Source organism: Amblyraja radiata, chromosome 1 (genome assembly GCF_010909765.2).
Source record: "Amblyraja radiata isolate CabotCenter1 chromosome 1, sAmbRad1.1.pri, whole genome shotgun sequence".
In the NCBI taxonomy this organism is placed as follows: Eukaryota; Metazoa; Chordata; class Chondrichthyes; order Rajiformes; family Rajidae; genus Amblyraja; species Amblyraja radiata.
The window spans coordinates 35,051,798-35,070,465 of NC_045956.1; the positions used below are offsets into that span (position 1 = coordinate 35,051,798).

The 18,668-nt window shown below is 48.7% G+C and overlaps 1 protein-coding gene across 1 annotated transcript in view; it reads right to left on the bottom strand.

Annotated features, from left to right (window-relative positions):
• Positions 1 to 18,668, bottom strand: part of arl9 (ADP ribosylation factor like GTPase 9) — a 40,786-nt gene that overhangs the window by 3,887 nt on the left and 18,231 nt on the right. The window contains exon 3 of the mRNA XM_033020445.1: positions 9,852 to 10,027. Coding sequence (XP_032876336.1) covers positions 9,852 to 10,027 — 176 coding nt within the window. The remainder of the gene's footprint in view (positions 1 to 9,851; positions 10,028 to 18,668) is intronic.

The following is an 18,668-nucleotide window of genomic DNA, read 5'->3' on the forward strand; positions in this document are numbered from 1 at the left end:
CTGACTGCAAAAGTTTTTATAGATATGTGAAAAGAAAGAGATTAGTTAAAACAAATGTAGGTCCCTTGCAGTCAGAAATAGGTGAGTTGATCATGGGGAACAAGGATATGGCGGACCAATTGAATAACTACTTTGGTTCCGTCTTCACTAAGGAAGACATAAATAATCCGCCGGAAATAGCAGGGGACCGCGGGTCAAAGGAGTTGGAGGAATTGAGTGAAATCCAGGTTAGCCGGGAAGTGGTGTTGGGTAAATTGAATGGATTAAAGGCCGATAAATCCCCAGGGCCAGATAGGCTGCATCCCAGAGTACTTAAGGAAGTAGCTCCAGAAATAGTGGATGCATTAGTAATAATCTTTCAAAACTCTTTAGATTCTGGAGTAGTTCCTGAGGATTGGCGGGTAGCAAACGTAACCCCACTTTTTAAGAAGGGAGGGAGAGAGAAAACGGGGAATTACAGACCAGTTAGTCTAACATCGGTAGTGGGGAAACTGCTAGAGTCAGTTATTAAAGATGGGATAGCAGCACTTTTGGAAAGTGGTGAAATCATTGGACAAAGTCAGCATGGATTTACAAAAGGTAAATCGTGTCTGACGAATCTTATAGAATTTTTCGAGGATGTAACTAGTAGCGTGGATAAGGGAGAACCAGTGGATGTGGTGTATCTGGACTTCCAGAAGGCTTTCGACAAGGTCCCACATAAGAGATTAGTATACAAACTTAAAGCACACGGCATTGGGGGTTCAGTATTGATGTGGATAGAGAACTGGCTGGCAAACAGGAAGCAAAGAGTAGGAGTAAACGGGTCCTTTTCACAATGGCAGGCAGTGACTAGTGGGGTACCGCAAGGCTCAGTGCTGGGACCCCAGCTATTTACAATATATATTAATGATCTGGATGAGGGAATTGAAGGCAATATCTCCAAGTTTGCGGATGACACTAAGCTGGGGGGCAGTGTTAGCTGTGAGGAGGATGCTAGGAGACTGCAAGGTGACTTGGATAGGCTGGGTGAGTGGGCAAATGTTTGGCAGATGCAGTATAATGTGGATAAATGTGAGGTTATCCATTTTGGTGGCAAAAACAGGAAAGCAGACTATTATCTAAATGGTGGCCGACTAGGAAAAGGGGAGATGCAGCGAGACCTGGGTGTCATGGTACACCAGTCATTGAAAGTGGGCATGCAGGTGCAGCAGGCAGTGAAGAAAGCGAATGGTATGTTAGCTTTCATAGCAAAAGGATTTGAGTATAGGAGCAGGGAGGTTCTACTGCAGTTGTACAGGGTCTTGGTGAGACCACACCTGGAGTATTGCGTACAGTTTTGGTCTCCAAATCTGAGGAAGGACATTATTGCCATAGAGGGAGTGCAGAGAAGGTTCACCAGACTGATTCCTGGGATGTCAGGACTGTCTTATGAAGAAAGACTGGATAGACTTGGTTTATACTCTCTAGAATTTAGGAGATTGAGAGGGGATCTTATAGAAACTTACAAAATACTTAAGGGGTTGGACAGGCTAGATGCAGGAAGATTGCTCCCGATGTTGGGGAAGTCCAGGACAAGGGGTCACAGCTTAAGGATAAGGGGGAAATCCTTCAAAACCGAGATGAGAAGAACTTTTTTCACACAGAGAGTGGTGAATCTCTGGAACTCTCTGCCACAGAGGGTAGTCGAGGCCAGTTCATTGGTTATATTTAAGAGGAAGTTAGATGTGGCCCTTGTGGCTAAGGGGATCAGAGGGTATGGAGAGAAGGCAGGTACAGGATACTGAGTTGGATGATCAGCCATGATCATATTGGATGGCGGTGCAGGCTCGAAGGGCCGAATGGCCTACTCCTGCACCTATTTTCTATGTTTCTATGTTTCTATGTCACGAGCCGAATTCAGAACATCCTCGAGAGAGAAGGTGAACAGCCGGCAGTAGTTGTGCACGTAGGCACAAACGACATCGGGAAGAAGAGGAAGGAGGTTCTCCAACATGAGTTCAGAGAGTTGGGAAGAAGACTGAAATGCCGGACTTCTAGGGTGGTTATCTCTGGATTGCTTCCAGTACCTCGTGCTAGTGAGGACAGGAAAAGGGAGATAGGGGATCTGAATATGTGGCTGAGGGGCTGGTGCAGGGAGCAAGGATTTAGATTTATAGACCACTGGGATCTCTTCTGGGGTAGGGATGACCTGTACAAAAGGGACGGGTTACACCTTAACTGGAGGGGGACCAACATTCTGGCAGGCAGGCTTGCTAGGGCTACACGTGTGGGTTTAAACTAAATAGTGGGGGTGGAGAGTTTGACAAATTGGGAGTATAAAGATGGAGTTGAAGGGGAAGTGGCTACAGGAAAAATTACAAAAGATTCTCGAATTAATGGGAACGAAAGTTCAAGACTAAGGTCAGGGCCAATTACGAGCGGTGCGAGGGGGGAAGTGAATACGGAGGTCAAAGTGCTGTATATGAATGCGCGAAGTATAAGAAATGAAGTGGACGAGTTTGAGGCTCAGTTAGAAACTGGCAAGTATGATGTTGTGGGAATTACAGAGACATGGCTGCAAGAGGGCCAGGGCTGGGAACTGAATATTCAAGGGTATACCTCCTATCGAAAAGACAGATGGGCGGGCAGAGGGGGTGGGGTTGCCCTGTTGGTGAGGAATGGAATTCAGTCCCTTGCAAGGGGTGACATTGAAACAGGAGATGTGGAGTCAGTATGGATAGAACTAAGGAATTGTAAGGGAACAGAATAATTTCTGAAGTTGTCAATACCCAATTGGATCCAGACTCAAAACTAATAATATTAGGAATATCAGAACAAAGCCTAAGACTTATAACAAACCAAAGAAACTCTCTTGATTATAGTATAATAACTGGGAAAAAAATAATATTAACATTTTGGAAACCCCCACAATTAAAATGTGGATTATGGAAATGTCGGAGACCTTACATTTGGAAAGAAATAGACTTGTCTTAATTGACAAACAATAATTATTTGATAGAATATGGTCTCCATTTATTGATTTTTTGAACGGGTAAATTGGTTCAGCACGGGAATCTGACTGAAACCCGAGCTCAGGATTAGATGAATAGTTATGCTTTATAACTTCCGGACCTATCTCCAAAGTTGTATTATTGGTAAATTACTCCATTCTTCTTTATCATGCCTTTTTTTAAATTTCTCACTTTCTATCTATTAAAAAAAAACTAAATAGAAGCAGAGTTAATATACAACTGATAAAGGAGGACCACTATTATTTTGATAGCTGGATTCCCACCTATTAGCAACGCAGGATTGATATATAAGAAATGTTTGTATTATGATATGCACATGCTTCTAATAAAAATATTATATTTAAAAAAAGGAATTGTACGGGTAAAAATACCCTAATCTGCAGGCCCCCAAACAGTAGCCTGGACATAGGGTGCAAGTTGAATCAAGAGTTAAAATTGGCATGTAGCAAAGGTAATGCTGTGGTTGTTATGGGAGATTTCAACATGCAGGTAGACTGGGAAAATCAGGTTGGTACTGGACCCCAAGAAAGGGACTTTGTAGAGTGCTTTTGTGATGGATTCTTAGAGCAGCTTGTATTGGAGCCTACCAGGGAGAAGGCAATTCTGGATTTAATGTTATGTAATGAACCGGATTTGATAAAGGAACTTAATGAGCCATTAGGAGGTAGTGACCATAATATGGTCAGGTTTAATCGACAATTGGAGAGGGTGAAGGGTAGATCGGAGGTGTCAGTGTTACAGTTGAATAAAGGGGACTATGGGGCCATGAAGGAGGAGCTGGAGAGATACACTAGCAGGGATGACAGTGGAACAACAATGCCAGGTATTTCTAGGAATAATACAGAAGGTGCAGGTTCAGTTCATTCCAAACAGGAAGAAAGATTCCAAGGGGAGTAAGGGGCAACCGTGGCTGACAAGGGACGTCAGGGACAGTATAAAAATAAAAGAGAAGTACAACATAGCAAAGATGAGCGGGAAGCAAGAGGATTGGGTAATGTTTAAAGAGCACCAGAAGATAACAAAAAATGCAATACGGGGAGAAAAGATGAGATACGAAGGCAAGCTAGACAAGAATATAAAGGAAGATAGTAAAAGCTTCTTTAGGTATGTGAAGAGGAAAAAATTTGTTGAGACCAAATTTGGACCCTTGAAGACTGAAAAAGGTGAATTTATTATGGGGAACAAAGAAATGGCAGATGAGTTGAACAGGTACTTTGAATCCGTCTTCACTAAGGATCTTCCTGATATAGTAGTGGCCAGAGGACCTGGGATGACGGAGGAACTGAATGAAATCCACATCAGGCAGGAAATGGTGTTGGGTAGACTGATGGGACTGAAGGCTGATGGTCTGTATCCCAGGGTACTTCAGGAAGTGGCTCTAGAAATCGTGGCTGCATTGGTGATAATTTTCCAATGTTCTATACACTCAGGGTCAGTTCCTGTGGATTGGAGGGTAGCTAATGTTATCCCACTTTTTAAGATAGGCGAGAGAGAGAAAATGGAATTATAGACCAGTTAGCCTGACATCGGTGGTGGGGAAGGTGCTGGAGTCAATTATAAAAGATGAAATAGCCGCACATTTGGATAGCAGTAACAGGATTGGTCCGAGTCAGCATGGATTTACGAAGGGGAAATCATGCTTGACTAATCTTCTGGAATTTTTTGAGGATGTATCTAGGAAATGGACAAGGGAGAGTCAGTGGATGTAGTGTACCTGGACTTTCAGAACGCATTTAATAAGGTCCCACATAGGAGATTAGTGGGAAAAATTAGGGCACATGGTATTGGGGGTAGAGTGCTGACTTGGATAGAGAAGTGGTTGGCAGGCAGGAAAAAAAGAGTAAGGATTATCGGGTCCCTTTCAGTGACTAGTGGGGTACCGCAAGGCTCGGTGTTGGGACCGCAGCTATTTACAATATACATCAATGATTTGGATGAAGAGATTCAAAGTAACATTAGCAAATTTGCAGATGATACAAAGCTGAGTGGCTTTGAGGAGGATGCTATGAGAATGCAGGGTGACATGGACAACTGTGAGGAGGATGCTATGAGAATGCAGGGTGACATGGACAGGTTGGGGGAGTGGGCAGATGCATGGCAGATGAAGTTTAATGTGGATAAATGTGAGGTTATCCACTTTGGTAGCAAAAACAGGAAGGCAGATTACTATCTAAATGGCTTCAAGTTGGGAAAAGGGGAAGTACAACAGGATCTGGGGGTCCTTGTTCATCAGTCTATGAAAGTAAGCATGCAGGTACAGCAGGCAGTGAAGAAAGCGAATGGCATGTTGGCCTTTATAACAAGAGGAGTTGATTATAGGAGCAAAGAGGCCCTTCTGCAGCTGTACAGAGCCCTAGTGAGACCACACCTGGAGTATTGTGTGCAGTTTTGGTCCCCTGATTTGAGGAAGGACATTCTTGCTATTGAGGGAGTGCAGCGTAGGTTTACAAGGTTAATTCCCAGGATGGCGGGACTGTCATATGCGCAGAGAATGGAGCGGCTGGGCTTGTACACTCTGGAGTTTAGAAGGTTGAGAGGGGATCTTATTGAAACATGTAAGATTGTTAAGGGTTTGGACACGCTAGAGGCAGGAAACATGTTCCCGATGTTGGGGGAGTCCAGAACCAGAGGCCACAGTTTAGGAAAGTAAGGGGTAAGCCATTTAGAACGGAGACTAGGAAACACCTTTTCTCACTGAGAATTGTGAGTCTGTGGAATTCTCTGCCTCAGAGGATGGTGGAGGCCAGTTCTCTGGATACTTTCAAGAGAGAGCTAGATAGGGCTCTTAAAGAGGGATATGGGGAGAAGGCAGGAACGGGGTAGATTGAGGATGATCAGCCATGATCACATTGAATGGCGGTGCTGGCTAGAAGGGCCGAATGGCCTACTCCTGCACCTAGTGTCTATTGTCTATTTGAAAATGTAGCCAATATGGTTGATGAGGTCAGAGCTGCAGACGGATATATGGGTTTCAGCCTAGCAATTGTCAAGGTTCCGCATGGTAAGCTGCTCTGGAAGGTTAGATCAAATGGGATACAAGGAGAGCTAGCCAACTGGATTGAAAATTGGCTCCATGGAAGGAAGCAGAGGGTGATGGTGGAAGGTTGCATCTTGGACTGGAGGCCTGTGACTAGTGGTGTGCCTCAGGGTTCGGTGCTGGGCCCATTACTGTTTGTCTTCTATATCAATTATTTGGATGAGAACATACATGGCAAGATTAGCAAGTTTGCAGATGACACAAGGTGGGTAGTATTGCAGATTGTGAAGATAGTTCTCAAAAATTGCAGCAGGATCTTGATCAGTTGGCCAAGCGGGCTGAGGAATGGTTGACAGAAATGTCAACTGTCATTTTGCCTCCAGATATTTAGACACAGATATAGAACTGCACACAATACTCCAGGTGTTGTCTCACCAGAGACCTGTACAACTGCAGTAGGGCATCCTTGCTCCTAAACTCAAATCCACTCGCAATGAGGGCCAACATGCCATTAGCTTTCTTTACTGCCTGCTGTACCGTAACCTGCATGTTTGACCTGCTGATTCTTCCATATTCATCTATATTCTCTCCTTATGGCCGTTGACGCCAAATATCTCACATGCCTGTTTAGTTTAGAGATACAGAGTGGAAACGGGCCCTTTGGCCCACCGAGTCCTCATGGACCAGTGATCCCCGCACATTAACTTTATCCTACACACACTAGGGACAATTTACATTTATACCAAGCCAATTAACCTACAAACCTGTACGTCTTTGGAGTGTGGGAGGACACCGAAGATCTCGGAGAAAACCCACGCAGTCACAGGGAGAACGTACAAACTCCGTACAGACAGCACCTGTAGTCATGATGGAATCCAGGTCTATGGCACTGTAAGCAATGCAAGGCAGCAACTGTACCGCTGCACCACCGTGTCCTACTTTTCTAAATGCCTTTTTCTAAACCATATCTGGCTACGTCTCCACCTTCAGTATGCTTAGACTTGTCCACCAAGGTACCTCTTTGGATAGGCAGGGACTAATCGGGGTACGCAGGTTGCAGATAGTCAGCATGGCTTTGTGCATGGGAAATCACGTCTCATAAATCTGATAGAGTTTTTGAAGAGGATTGATGAGGGCAGGAAGATGGCTACAATAATAAAGCTTTGACAAGGCACCATGTGATAAGACAGTCTGGAAGGGTACACCGTATGGAAGGGTGGAATCCAAGGCAATCTAGTCAATTGGATTCAAAGTGAGTGTGGAGGAATGAGTGTAAAAGGTAGCTGTGCGGCATTGTTTGTCTGATTGTAGGCCAGTGGAGAGCTGCACGAGCCGGTGCTGGGTCCACTACAGTAACAATGGGGTAATTCCTGGGAACCAGACTGATTCCTGGGATGTCAGGACTTTCATATGAGGAAAGACTGGATAGATTTGGCTTGTACTCGCTAGAATTTAGAAGATTGAGAGGGGATCTTATAGAAACTTACAAAATTCTGAAGGGGTTGGACAGGCTAGATGCAGGAAGATTGTTCCCGATGTTGGGGAAGTCCAGAACAAGAGGTCACAGTTTAAGGATAAGGGGGAAATCTTTTAGGACCGAGATGAGGAAAACGTTTTTCACACAGAGAGTGGTGAATCTCTGGAATTCTCTGCCACAGAAGGTAGTTGAGGCCAGTTCATTGGCTATATTTAAGAGGGAGTTAAATGTGGCCCTTGTGGCTAAAGGGATGAGGGGGTATGGAGAGAAGGCAGGTACAGGAGTTGGATGATCAGCCATGATCATATTGAATGGCGGTGCAGGCTCGAAGGGCCGAATGGCCTACTCCTGCACCTATTTACTATGTTTCGTTGTTTCTATGTTTCTATGTCATCACATTGCTAGTACATTTGCAGATGACAGCACAATTGGTGTATAGTGGAAAATGAGGAAGGATATCTAAGTTACAACAGGATCTCTCAAGATAAAGGTGGTAATTGTGTTTGGAGTCAGAGGTTGGAGGCAAGATACTAAACAATTATTTTGCATTTGTATTTACCAAGGAGAAGGACTGGTGTCACCTGCAAACTTATTAACCAACCCGTCTAGGTTTGTGTCCAAGTCATTTATATATTTCACAAACAGTGGAGGTCCCATCACACATCATTCGGAGGAAAGAAGGGTCTGAAGAAAGGTCTTGACCCGAAACGTCACCCATTCCTTCTCTCCTGCTGAGTTACTCCAGCATTTTGTGTCTACCCTCACTGCAGAACTCCACTGGTCACAGACCTCCAGCCCAGATAGAGTCCATCCACCATAACCCTCTATCTTCTATCAGTAAGCCAGTTCCAAATCCATATGACCAAGTCACCATAAATATAACGCATCTTAATCTTTTGGATCAGCCTCCCATGGCCGACTTTATCAAATACCAAAATCCATGTAGGCAACATCCATCACCCTACCCTCATCCATCACCTTGGTCACCTCCTCAAAAAACTGGATCAAGTTAGTAAGACTCAACCTGCCTTGTACAAAGCCAGGCTGACTCTCCCTAAATAAACCAATTCTCTACAAAATGGGAGTACATCCTATCCCAAAGCATCCACTCTAATAGCTTCCTCCCACTAACATGAGGCTCACCATCCTATAATTCCTTGGATTCTCTCCCCTTCTTAAACAAAGGAACAACATTAGCTACTCTCCACTCCTCCAGGACTTTGCCTATGGCTTGAGAAGACGTTCTGCGGGATCTGTGCTGGGACCTCGTATGTTAGTAACATATATAAATGACTTGGTCGTAAACTAGACAGGTTGGTGAGTTTACGGACGGCACTAAAGGTGGTGGAGTTGTGCACAGTAAGGAGCGCGCTCAAAGTATACATATGGATCAGCTACAGACATGGAAGGAAGCATGGAGTTTAACGCGAGCAAGTGTGAGGTGTTGCACTTTGGGGAGTCAAATGTAAGGGGAAAGTATTAAGTATTAAGTTAATCATAAGACCCTTAACAGCATTGTCCAGAAGGATTTTGCATCTAGGTCCATATCTCATTAAAGTGGCAAGAGAAGTAGACTGAGTGGGAAAGGAGGTATGGTATGCTTGACTTCATTGGTCTGGGCTTTGAACATAACAGTCAAGAAGTTATGATGCAGCTCAATGGGCCTTTGGTTAGGTTGGAATTGGAGTACTGCGTGCAGTTCTGATCGTCCCAGTATACAGGAAGGACGTGGAGGCTTTGGAGAGGAAGCAAAAGAGGTTTACCAGAATGGTGCCTGAATCAGAGAGTAATACCTGCAGGGAGAGGTTGTACAAACTTGGGTTGTTTACTCTGGAGCGTTGGAGGCTAAGAGGGGAGATCTGATGGAAGTATATAAAAAGATGAGAGGCCAGATAGGGTAGATACTCAGGCCCTTTTCCCAAAGTGGAAATGTCAAAGATGAGAGGTATAGCTTAAAGTGAGCGGGGCAAAGTTTAAAGCAGTTGTGTGGGACTTGCTTTTTTTAGAGGCTGGTAAGTGCCAGGGAGAGTGGTGGAAACAGATAGGATAGAATATGCAGGGAATGGAGGGATATGGATCACGTGCAGCTAGAGGAGATTAGTTTAACATAGCATGATGTTTAGTGCAGACATTGTTTGCTGAGGGGCCGGTTCCAGTGCTGTACTCTTCTATGTTCTATGAACTAGGCCTGGTCTACATAATCCACGAGGAAGCATTCACAGCTCCTTTTGGACAGGTACTTGCATTTGAGAGGTTTAGAGGGATATGGGCCAGGTGCATTTAAGTGAGATGAGCTTTGATGAGGCACATTGGACAGCATGGAAGAGCTGGGCTGAAGAGCCTGTATCCGTACTCCATCACCCTAACACACATTGTTTTTGGTGCATTTTGATGAGCAACATACCTGCTTATTGGCTAAAACAACAACAGGAAGTGTTGTGTCTCCTCGAATTAATTGGTGCAGTTCCCGTTTAGCAAGTGGCATCCGATCGTGATCTGCTGAATCCACCACATAAACCAGTGCCTGTGATCCTGGCAGGTGATCGGACCAAAATTGACGTGGGCCTTCTCCACCACCAACTTAGAAAGAAAAGAAAACAAATGATTAATTACAGTCAGAGTTAACAGAACAGAATATAAATAATATTTAGAATGATGTCTCCAAGATCTTTGAAAACTGATGTCACTGAGGGTGATGTAACGAGGCAGCTGCACACTTCTGCTCGTCCCTTGCCCTTCAGTGTCAAGTACTTATCCACTAGCGCAGCGCGCCAGAGACCCGGTTTTAATCCTGACCACACGTGCTGTCTGCACGGAGTTTGTACTTTCTCCCCGTGACTGGGCAGATCTTCGGTTTCCTCCCAAACTCCAAAGACGTACAGGTTTGTAGGTTAATTGGCTTGGTATAAAAGTAAAAATGTTCCCTACTGTAAGATAGTGTTAACGTGTGGGGATCGCTGGTCGGTTAAGTGAGATGTTTCCCATCTGTATCTCTAAGCTAAGCTAAACTTCCTCTGCAAAAGCTGAGATCAATTCTTGTTCATGGCCAGTCTCGCTGTAATTTCAGGAACCAAATGCAGAACAACTTCCTTCCTTGTCTTTGTGGCAATAGTTTTAGGTTACATCATCAACTCACTCACCCATCTTTCCCGTAGGGGGCTCTTCATATTGTTATTTTATTTTCCTCTGACGGAAATCATTCACTTTTGTATTAATCCAGTAAATTCCCCCGGCCTCTACTTTCTTATAGTTTATAGATATAGAACACGGAAATGGGCCGTTCGGCCCAACTTGCCCAGGATGCCCCATCTAAATTATACCCAACCTGCCTGCATTTGGTTCATATCCCTAGTCTTACAGCGTGGAAACAGGCCCTTCGACCCAACTTGCCCACACCTGATGAAGCCGAATTTTAGTTAAAAATATAAGAAGATATTAAATTGGCTTCTGGGCTAGCTTTCAGCTTATATTTAGTCTCAAATTAGGCTTGCCTCAGGTTGCGGTGTGTGAGATAATAAATACTATAACATTGTCTCCCAAGTGATAAGCAGAGAAGGAGCTAGAGTCATCTCTTTGAAGTAAGATGTTGTAAACCAAGTGTCCTATGTTTATGAGGGAGGAGGTGACAGAGAGGAAGAGAGAAACAGCTAGAGTCATCTCTTTGAAGTAAGATGTCATAAACCAAATGGCCAATGTTTTTAATATATCTTGTACCATTTGACAAAATGCCTTTGATGTGATGCATTCTGTAGAAACCTTTTCCTGTACCTCTGACCATGACTAATGTCTGTGGAATGAGCTAAGGGGACAAAAAAACCCTATTTAATGCAATGTAATTCTGTTGTTCAGAGAAGTGGACTGAGGACGGTCAAGTGTCTACATTGGTCACTTGACTGGAGTTCTCCCTCCCTTCCATCGGCCGATAATAAGTAAAGTTTTGAACTGGTCTACCAAACAGTTTGTGTGGTGTCTGTTTATTAAGAAGCGAACCTGTTTAGTTGTTATAAAAGTAACTTTTTCACACCGGCCAACATGTCCCATCTATACTAGTCCCACCTGCCTGCGTTTGGCCCATATCCATCTAAACCAGTCGTATCAATGTACCAATCAAGGCCAGAAAGGTCAGTGTGGGAATGGGATGGGGAGTTAATGTGTTGAGCAACCGGGAGATGAGGTAGGTTTAAATGGACTGAGCGGAGGTGTTCAGCGAAACGATCGCCGAGGCTGCGCTTGGTCTCGCCGATATATAGGAGTACACACCTGGAACAGCTGACACAGTTGATGTGGTTGGAGGAGGTGCGTGAACCTCTGCCTCACCTGAAAAGACTGTGAGGGTCCTTGGACAGAGTCGAGGGTGGATTTGTGGAGGAAACGGTCTCTGCCGAAAAGGGTGGGGATGGGAAGATGTGGCCAGTGGTGGGATCTTACTGGAGGTGGCGAAAATGTTGGAGGATTTTGTGCTGTATGCGATGGGTGATGGGGTGGAAGGTGAGGATGAAGGGGACTCTGTCCCTGTTGCGACTGGTGGGAGGGGGAGCAAGAGCGGAGCTGCAGGATTTCGAGGAGACCCTATCAATGATGCAAGAGAGGAACCCCCATTCCCAAAAGGAATGTGGACATTCAGATGTCCAGTGTAAGTAGGAACTGCAGATGCTGGATTAAACCGAAGATAGACATAAAAAGCTGGAATAGCGGGACATAGAAACAGAGAAAATAGGTGCAGAAGGAGGCCATTCGGCCCTCCGAGCCAGCAACGTCATTCATTGTGATTATGGCTGATCATCCACAATCAGTAACCCGTGCCTGCCTTCTCCCCATATCCCGATTCCCCAAAAGCTCTATCTAACTCTCTTTGACATTCATCCAGTGAATTGGCCTCCTCTGCCTTCTGTGGCAGAGAATTCCACAAATTCACAACTCTCTGGGTGAAAAGGTTTTTCCTCATCTCAGTTTTAAACTGGGACCATAGCTATTTACAATATACATCATTGATTTGGATGAAGGGATTCAAAGTAACATTAGCAAATTTGCAGATGACACAAAGCGGGGTGGCAGTGTGAACTGTGAGGAGGATGCTATGAGAATGCTGGGTGACTTGGACAGGTTGGGGGAGAGGGTAGTGCATGGCAGATGACGTTTAATGTGGATAAATGTGAGGTTATCCACTTTGGTATTAAATACAGGAAGGCAGATTACTATCTAAATGGCGTCAAGTTGGGAAAAGGGGAAGTACAACGGGATCTGGGGGTCCTTGTTCATCTATGAAAGTAAGCATGCAGGTACAGCAGGCAGTGAAGAAAGTGAATGGCATGTTGGCCTTTATAACAAGAGGAGTCGAGTATAGGAGCAAAGAGGTCCTTCTGCAGTTGTACAGGGCCCTAGTGAGACCACACCTGGAGTATTGTGTGCAATTTTGGTCCCCTAATTTGAGGAAGGACATTCTTGCTATTGAGGGAGTGCAGCGTAGGTTTACAAGGTTAATTCCCGGAATGGCGGGACTGTCATATGCTGAGAGAATGGATCTGCTGGGCTTGTACACTCTGGAGTTTAGAAGGTTGAAAGGGGATCTTATTGAAACATATAAGATTGTTAAGGGTTTGGACCCGCTGGCAGGAAACATGTTCCCGATGTTGGGGGAGCCCAGAACCAGGGGCCACAGTTTACGAATAAGGGGTAAGCCATTTAGAACGGAGACGAGGAAACACTTTTTCTCACAGAGAGTTGTGAGTTTGTGGAATTCTCTGCCTCAGGAGAATTCCACAAAGAACCGGCCTCAGGTGGAGGCCGGTTCTTTGGATACTTTCAAGAGAGACCTAGATAGGGCTCTTAAAGATAGCCCTATCTAGGGGATATGGGGAGAAGGCAGGAACTTCTTGGGGATTGGGGATGATCAGCCATGATCACATTGAACGGAGGGCCGAATAGCCAACTCCTGCACCTATTGTCTATTGTCTAAATGGCCTCCACTTTATTTTTAGACTGTGGCCCCTGTTTTTTTTCCCTGCATCTAGCCTGTCCAGTCCTTTTATAATTTTATACGCTTCTATAAGATATCCTCTCATCCTTCTAAATTCCAGTGAATACAAGCTCATATGACAGTCCCGCCATCCCGGGGATTAATCTTGTGAAGGTACGCTGCACTCCCTCAATAGCAAGGATATTCTTCCTTAAATTAGGAGACCAAAACTGCACACAATACTCCAGATGTGGTCTCACCAGGGCCCTGTACAACTGCAGAAGGACCTCTTTACTCCTATACTGAAATCCTCACGTTATGAAGGCCAACATGCCATTAGCTTTACCTCACATTTATCCACATTATACTGCATCTGCCATGCATTTGCCCACTCACCCAACCTATCCAAGTCACCTTGCAGCCTCCTAGCATCCTCCTCACAGCTAACACTGCCTCCCAGCTTTGTGTCATCCGCAAACTTGGAGATGTTGCATTCAATTCCCTCATCCAGATCATTAATATATATTGTAAATAGCTCGGGTCCCAGCACTGAGCCTTGCGGTACCCCACTAGTCACTGCCTGCCATTGCGAAAAGGACTCGTTTACTCTTTGCTTCCTGTCTGCCAGCCAGTTCTCTATCCACATCAACACTGAACCCCCAATACCGTGTGCTTTAAGTTTGTATACTAATCTTTTATGTGGGACCTTGACGAAAGCCTTCTGAAAGTCCAGATATAACACATCCACTGGTTCTCCCTTATCCACTCTACTAGTTACATCCTCGAAAAATTCTATAAGATTCGTCAGACCTTTCATAAATCCATGCTGACTTTGTCCAATGAATTCACTACTTTCCAAATGTGCTGCTATCCCATCTTTAATAACTGACTCCAGAATTTCCCCCACAACCAATGTTAGACTAACTGGTCTGTAATTCCCCGTTTTCTCTCTCCCTCCCTTTTTAAAAAGTGGGGTTACATTAGCTACCCTCCAGTCCTCAGGAACTACTCCAGAATCTAAAGAGTTTTGAAAAATGATCACTAATGATCACTATTTCTGCGGCTACTTCCTTAAGTACTCTGGGATGCAACTTATCTGGCCTTGGGGATTTATCGGCCTTTAATCCATTCCAGGTAGAGAGCAGAGGGGAGAGGGGAGGAGGTGAGAAGAGGAGGAGGGGGGGGGGTGGAGGGGAGCCGGGCGAGTGAGTGGGCTGCGAAATGCGCAGAAACGGCTTCTGACTCTCTGGAAACCCACAGCTGGAATGAGTGTGCCGGGGATGGGAGGGGCGGGGCTTCACGAGCTGCGCCGACAGTGAGGAGAACCTCCTTCAGCGCGTGAGGCACCTCTGAGTTCGAGATCTGCAGAACAGTGATCCTATAGCAGAGGTGAGCTGCAGAATCTTTGTTCTGCAGAACTTTCTAGATCTTCTGCGCCTTTTGAAGATCGAGGGGGTAGGTGGGCTAACGTACCTCGTGGAAAACTGCGCATGCGCGTTGACAGCAGCTGCATTAATCCGGGGGGGGGGAGGGGTACCCCACGAGAAAAGGCATTGTGAGGTCAGCAGCTGGGCAATCTTAAATTTTTTTTTAATGTCAGCTTGGTGATAAATGTTTGTAACTATCTCGGGAAATAATTGACCAAATTTATAGAGGATTGGATTTTTGAGATCATAAGGAAAATTTCTACCAGAAGATGTAAAAATGTCACTGTTATTGTAACGTCAGCAGCTGGGCAGCGGTCAGATTTTTAAAAAAAGGTCAGATTGGTCAACAAGTCGGTTAAAAGTCGGGAAAATAATGTTTCAAATGTACAGAGGAGTGGATATCTAAAATCACAAGGGAAATCTCTACTGAAATATGTAAACATTTTCCCGTTTCGGCGTCTGGTTCTCGAGGACATACGTTTTAAAGGTAAAATGACACACACGCACACAGTTTTAAAAGTATACTAGACCAAGTGCAGACCCGTTGGGTCTGTTTCCCCAACGCGCGTTGCTGGGGGGGGGGGGGCTGCGCCATCACACTAATCACCCCCCAAACACACAGGTGGGTGGAGGGGGGGAGAGGGAGACGGGGTGGGGAGATGGGAGGGTGAGAAGAGGGGAGGGGGGGGAGAGGGGGAGGAGGAAACGGGAGAGATTTGGGAGGGAGAGGAGAGCAGGGTAGGGGAGAGAGAGGGGAATGGGGAGGGGGAGGAGAGTGGAGAGTGGGAGGAGAGCGGGGAGGGCAGGAAGGGGGGTAGGGGGTGGGAGAGGGGTAGCGGGGAGTGGTGCAAGAGAGAGGGGAAGGGAGAGGGGTGGGAGAGGGGGGTGGGAGGGGAGGAGGGAGAGGGGTGAGGAGACAGGGAGATGGAGAGGGAGGAGGAGAGTGGGGTGGGGGAGGGGGAGAGAGGGGTGGGGGAAGGGGAGAGAGGGAGGAGGAGGGAGGGGAAGGAGAGGGGGAAGGGGAGAGAGGGGGAAGAGTGTGGAGGGAAGGGGAGAGTGGTAGGGGGCGGGGGAAGAGTGGGATGGGAGGAGGAGAGGGGGGAAATAGTGATGAGGGAGGGGGGAGGGTAAGAGTGCGGAAGAGGGGCAGAGGGGTAGGGGAAGTGGTGGAAAAGGCAGAGATAGGTAGGGCGGAGAGAGGGGGGAGAGAGGGGTGGGGGTTGGGGTTGGAGGGGAGGTGGGAGAGGGATGAGGAGAGAGGGAGAGGGGGAAAGGGAGGAGAGAGGGGTGCGGGAGGGGTGAGAGAGGGTGGGGGGAGGGGGGAAAGAGGGTGGCGGAGGAGGAGAGAGGGAGTGTAGGATGGAGGGGAGGGAGGGGGAGAGGGGTGGGGGGAGATAAGTGGAAGAATGGGGAGGGAGGGGGAGAGGTGTAGGGGGAGTGGTGGAAGTGGGAGAGAGGGAGGGGGAGGGGGAGTGGTGGAAGAGGGACAGAGGGGTAGGGATGGGGGAGAGAGGGGAGCGAGGGGGAAGGGAGGGGGAGAGAGGGGTGGGAGAGGGGTGGGGTAAGGGGGAGAGAAGGGGAAGTGGAGAGGGAGGGGGAGGGGTAGGGGGGTGGTGGAAGAGGGGTAGGGGTAGGGGTAGGCGGGAGAGATGGAGGGGGGTGGGGGAGAGAGGGAAGGGGGTGGGGAAGAGAGGGATGGGGTGGGAGCAGGAGGGGGGGGGAGAGAGAGGGGTGAGGAGAGGGAGATGAAGAGGGAGGAGAGGGGTGTGGAGGGGAGGAGAGAGGGGGAGAGAGTTGTGGGGGAGGGAGGAGGGTTATGGGGTGGGGGAGAGGGGGTAGAGTGTGGAGGGAGGGGGAAGAGTGGGGAAAGAGAAGGGGGTGGGGAGAGAGGGATAGGGGTGAGTGTAGGAGGGGAGGAGAGGGAGATGGGTGAAGAGATGGAGAAGGAGAGGAGAGAGGGGGAGAGAGGTGTGGGGAGGGAGGGGAGGAGGGAGATGGGGGTAGGGGAGAGAGGGGGAAGAGTGTGGAGGGAAGGGGAGGAGTGGAGAGGGAAGAGGGATGGGGGTGGGGGGAGGAGAGGGAGAGGGAGAGGGGTGAGGAGGGAGGGAGAGGGGGAGGATAGAGGGGCGGGGAGGGGAGGAGAGAGGGGGAGAGAGGTGTGGGAGATGGGGTAGGGGAGGGAGGGGGAAGAGTGTGGAGGGAGAGGGAGAGGGGTGGGGGAAGAGGGATGGGGGTGGAAGAAGGAGGGGGAGAAGAGGGAGAGGGGTGAGGAGATGGTGATGGAGAGGGGGAGGAGAGAGGTGTGGGGGAGGGGAGGATGGGGAGGGAGGGGAGGAGGGGTAGGGGAGGGAGGGGGAAGAGTGTGGAGGGAGGGGTGGGGGGAAGAGGGATGGGGGTGGGAGGAGGGGGAGAGGGGTGAGGAGAGGGAGGGAGAGGGGGGAGGAGAGAGGGGAGAGAGGGGAGGGGGAGAGAGGTGTGGGCGAGGGAGGGGAAGAGGGAGATGGGGTAGGGGAGAGAGGGGGAAGAGTGTGGAGGGAGGGGGGGTGTGTGGGGAGGGAGAAGGGGGGTGGGGGAGAGAGGGGTGGGGGTGGGAGGAGGAGGGGAGGAGAAGGAGAGGGGTGAGGAGATGGTGATGGAGAGGGGGAGGAGAGAGGGGTGGGGGACGGGAGGAGAGAGGGAGGGGGAGAGAGGTGTGGGAGAGGGGGAGAGGGATGGGGAGGGATGGGAGGAGGGAGCTGGGGTAGGGGATGGAGAGGAAGAGTGTGGAGGGAGGGGGAGGGGTGGGGGGAGAGAGGGGAAAGAGTGGAGAGGGAGAGGGGAAGGGGGGAGAGAAGTGGAAGAGTGGGGAGGGAGGGGTAGCGGTAGTGGTAGAAGAGGGACAGAGGGGAAGGGGGCGGGGGGAGAGATGGAAGGGGGTGGGGTAGAGAGGGAAGGGGCGTGGCGGAGAGAGGGATGGGGATGGGTGGAGGGGGAGGAGAGGGAGGGAGAGGGGGAGGGAGAGGGGGAGGAGAGAGGGGTGGGGGAGAGAGTTGTGGGGGAGGGGGGACGAGGAGGGAGATGGGTTAGGGGTAGAAGGGGAAGAGTGTGGATGGAGGGGGAAGAGTGGGGAGGGGGAAGGGGTGAGGGAGAGAGGGAAGGGGGGTGGGTGGAGGTTGGTGGGGGAGAGAGGGATGGGTTGGGAGGAGGAGGGGGAGGAGAGGGAGAGGGGTGAGGAGAGGGAGATGGAGAGGGGGAAGAGAGAGGGATGGGGAGGGGGAGGAGAGAGGGATGGGGAGGAGGAGAGAGGTGTGGGGGGGGGAAGGGATAGGGGAGGGAGGGGATCAGGGAGATGGGGTAGGGGAGGGAGTGGGAAGAGTGTGGAGGTAGGGGGAGAGAGGGGAAATAGTGGGGAGGGAGAGTGGAAGGGGGAGGGAAAAGGTAGTCCATATGTTCCCCATTCCCTATCACCCCCAATCCTCTTTCTCTATTCCCACACAAGTGATGACGCGCTTCGACACAGGTTGCGGGGGTGGGTGGGGGGGGGGGGGGATGGGGAAGGGGGTGGGGAGAGAGGGAAGGGGTGGGGGAGGGGAAGGGGGGTGGGGGAAGAGAGGGATGGGGGTGGGAAGAGGGGGAGAAGAAGGGTGAGGACAGGGAGATGGAGAGGGGGAGGAGAGAGGGGTGGGGGAGGGGGAGGGGGAGGAGAGAGGGATGGGGGGGGGAGAGAGGTGTGGGGGAGGGGGGGAGCGATGGGGGAGGGAGGTGAGGAGGGAGATGGGGTAGGGGAGAGAGGGGGAGAGGGGTGGGGGGAGAGAGGGGAAATAGTGGGGAGGGAGAGTGGAAGGGGGAGGGGTAGGGA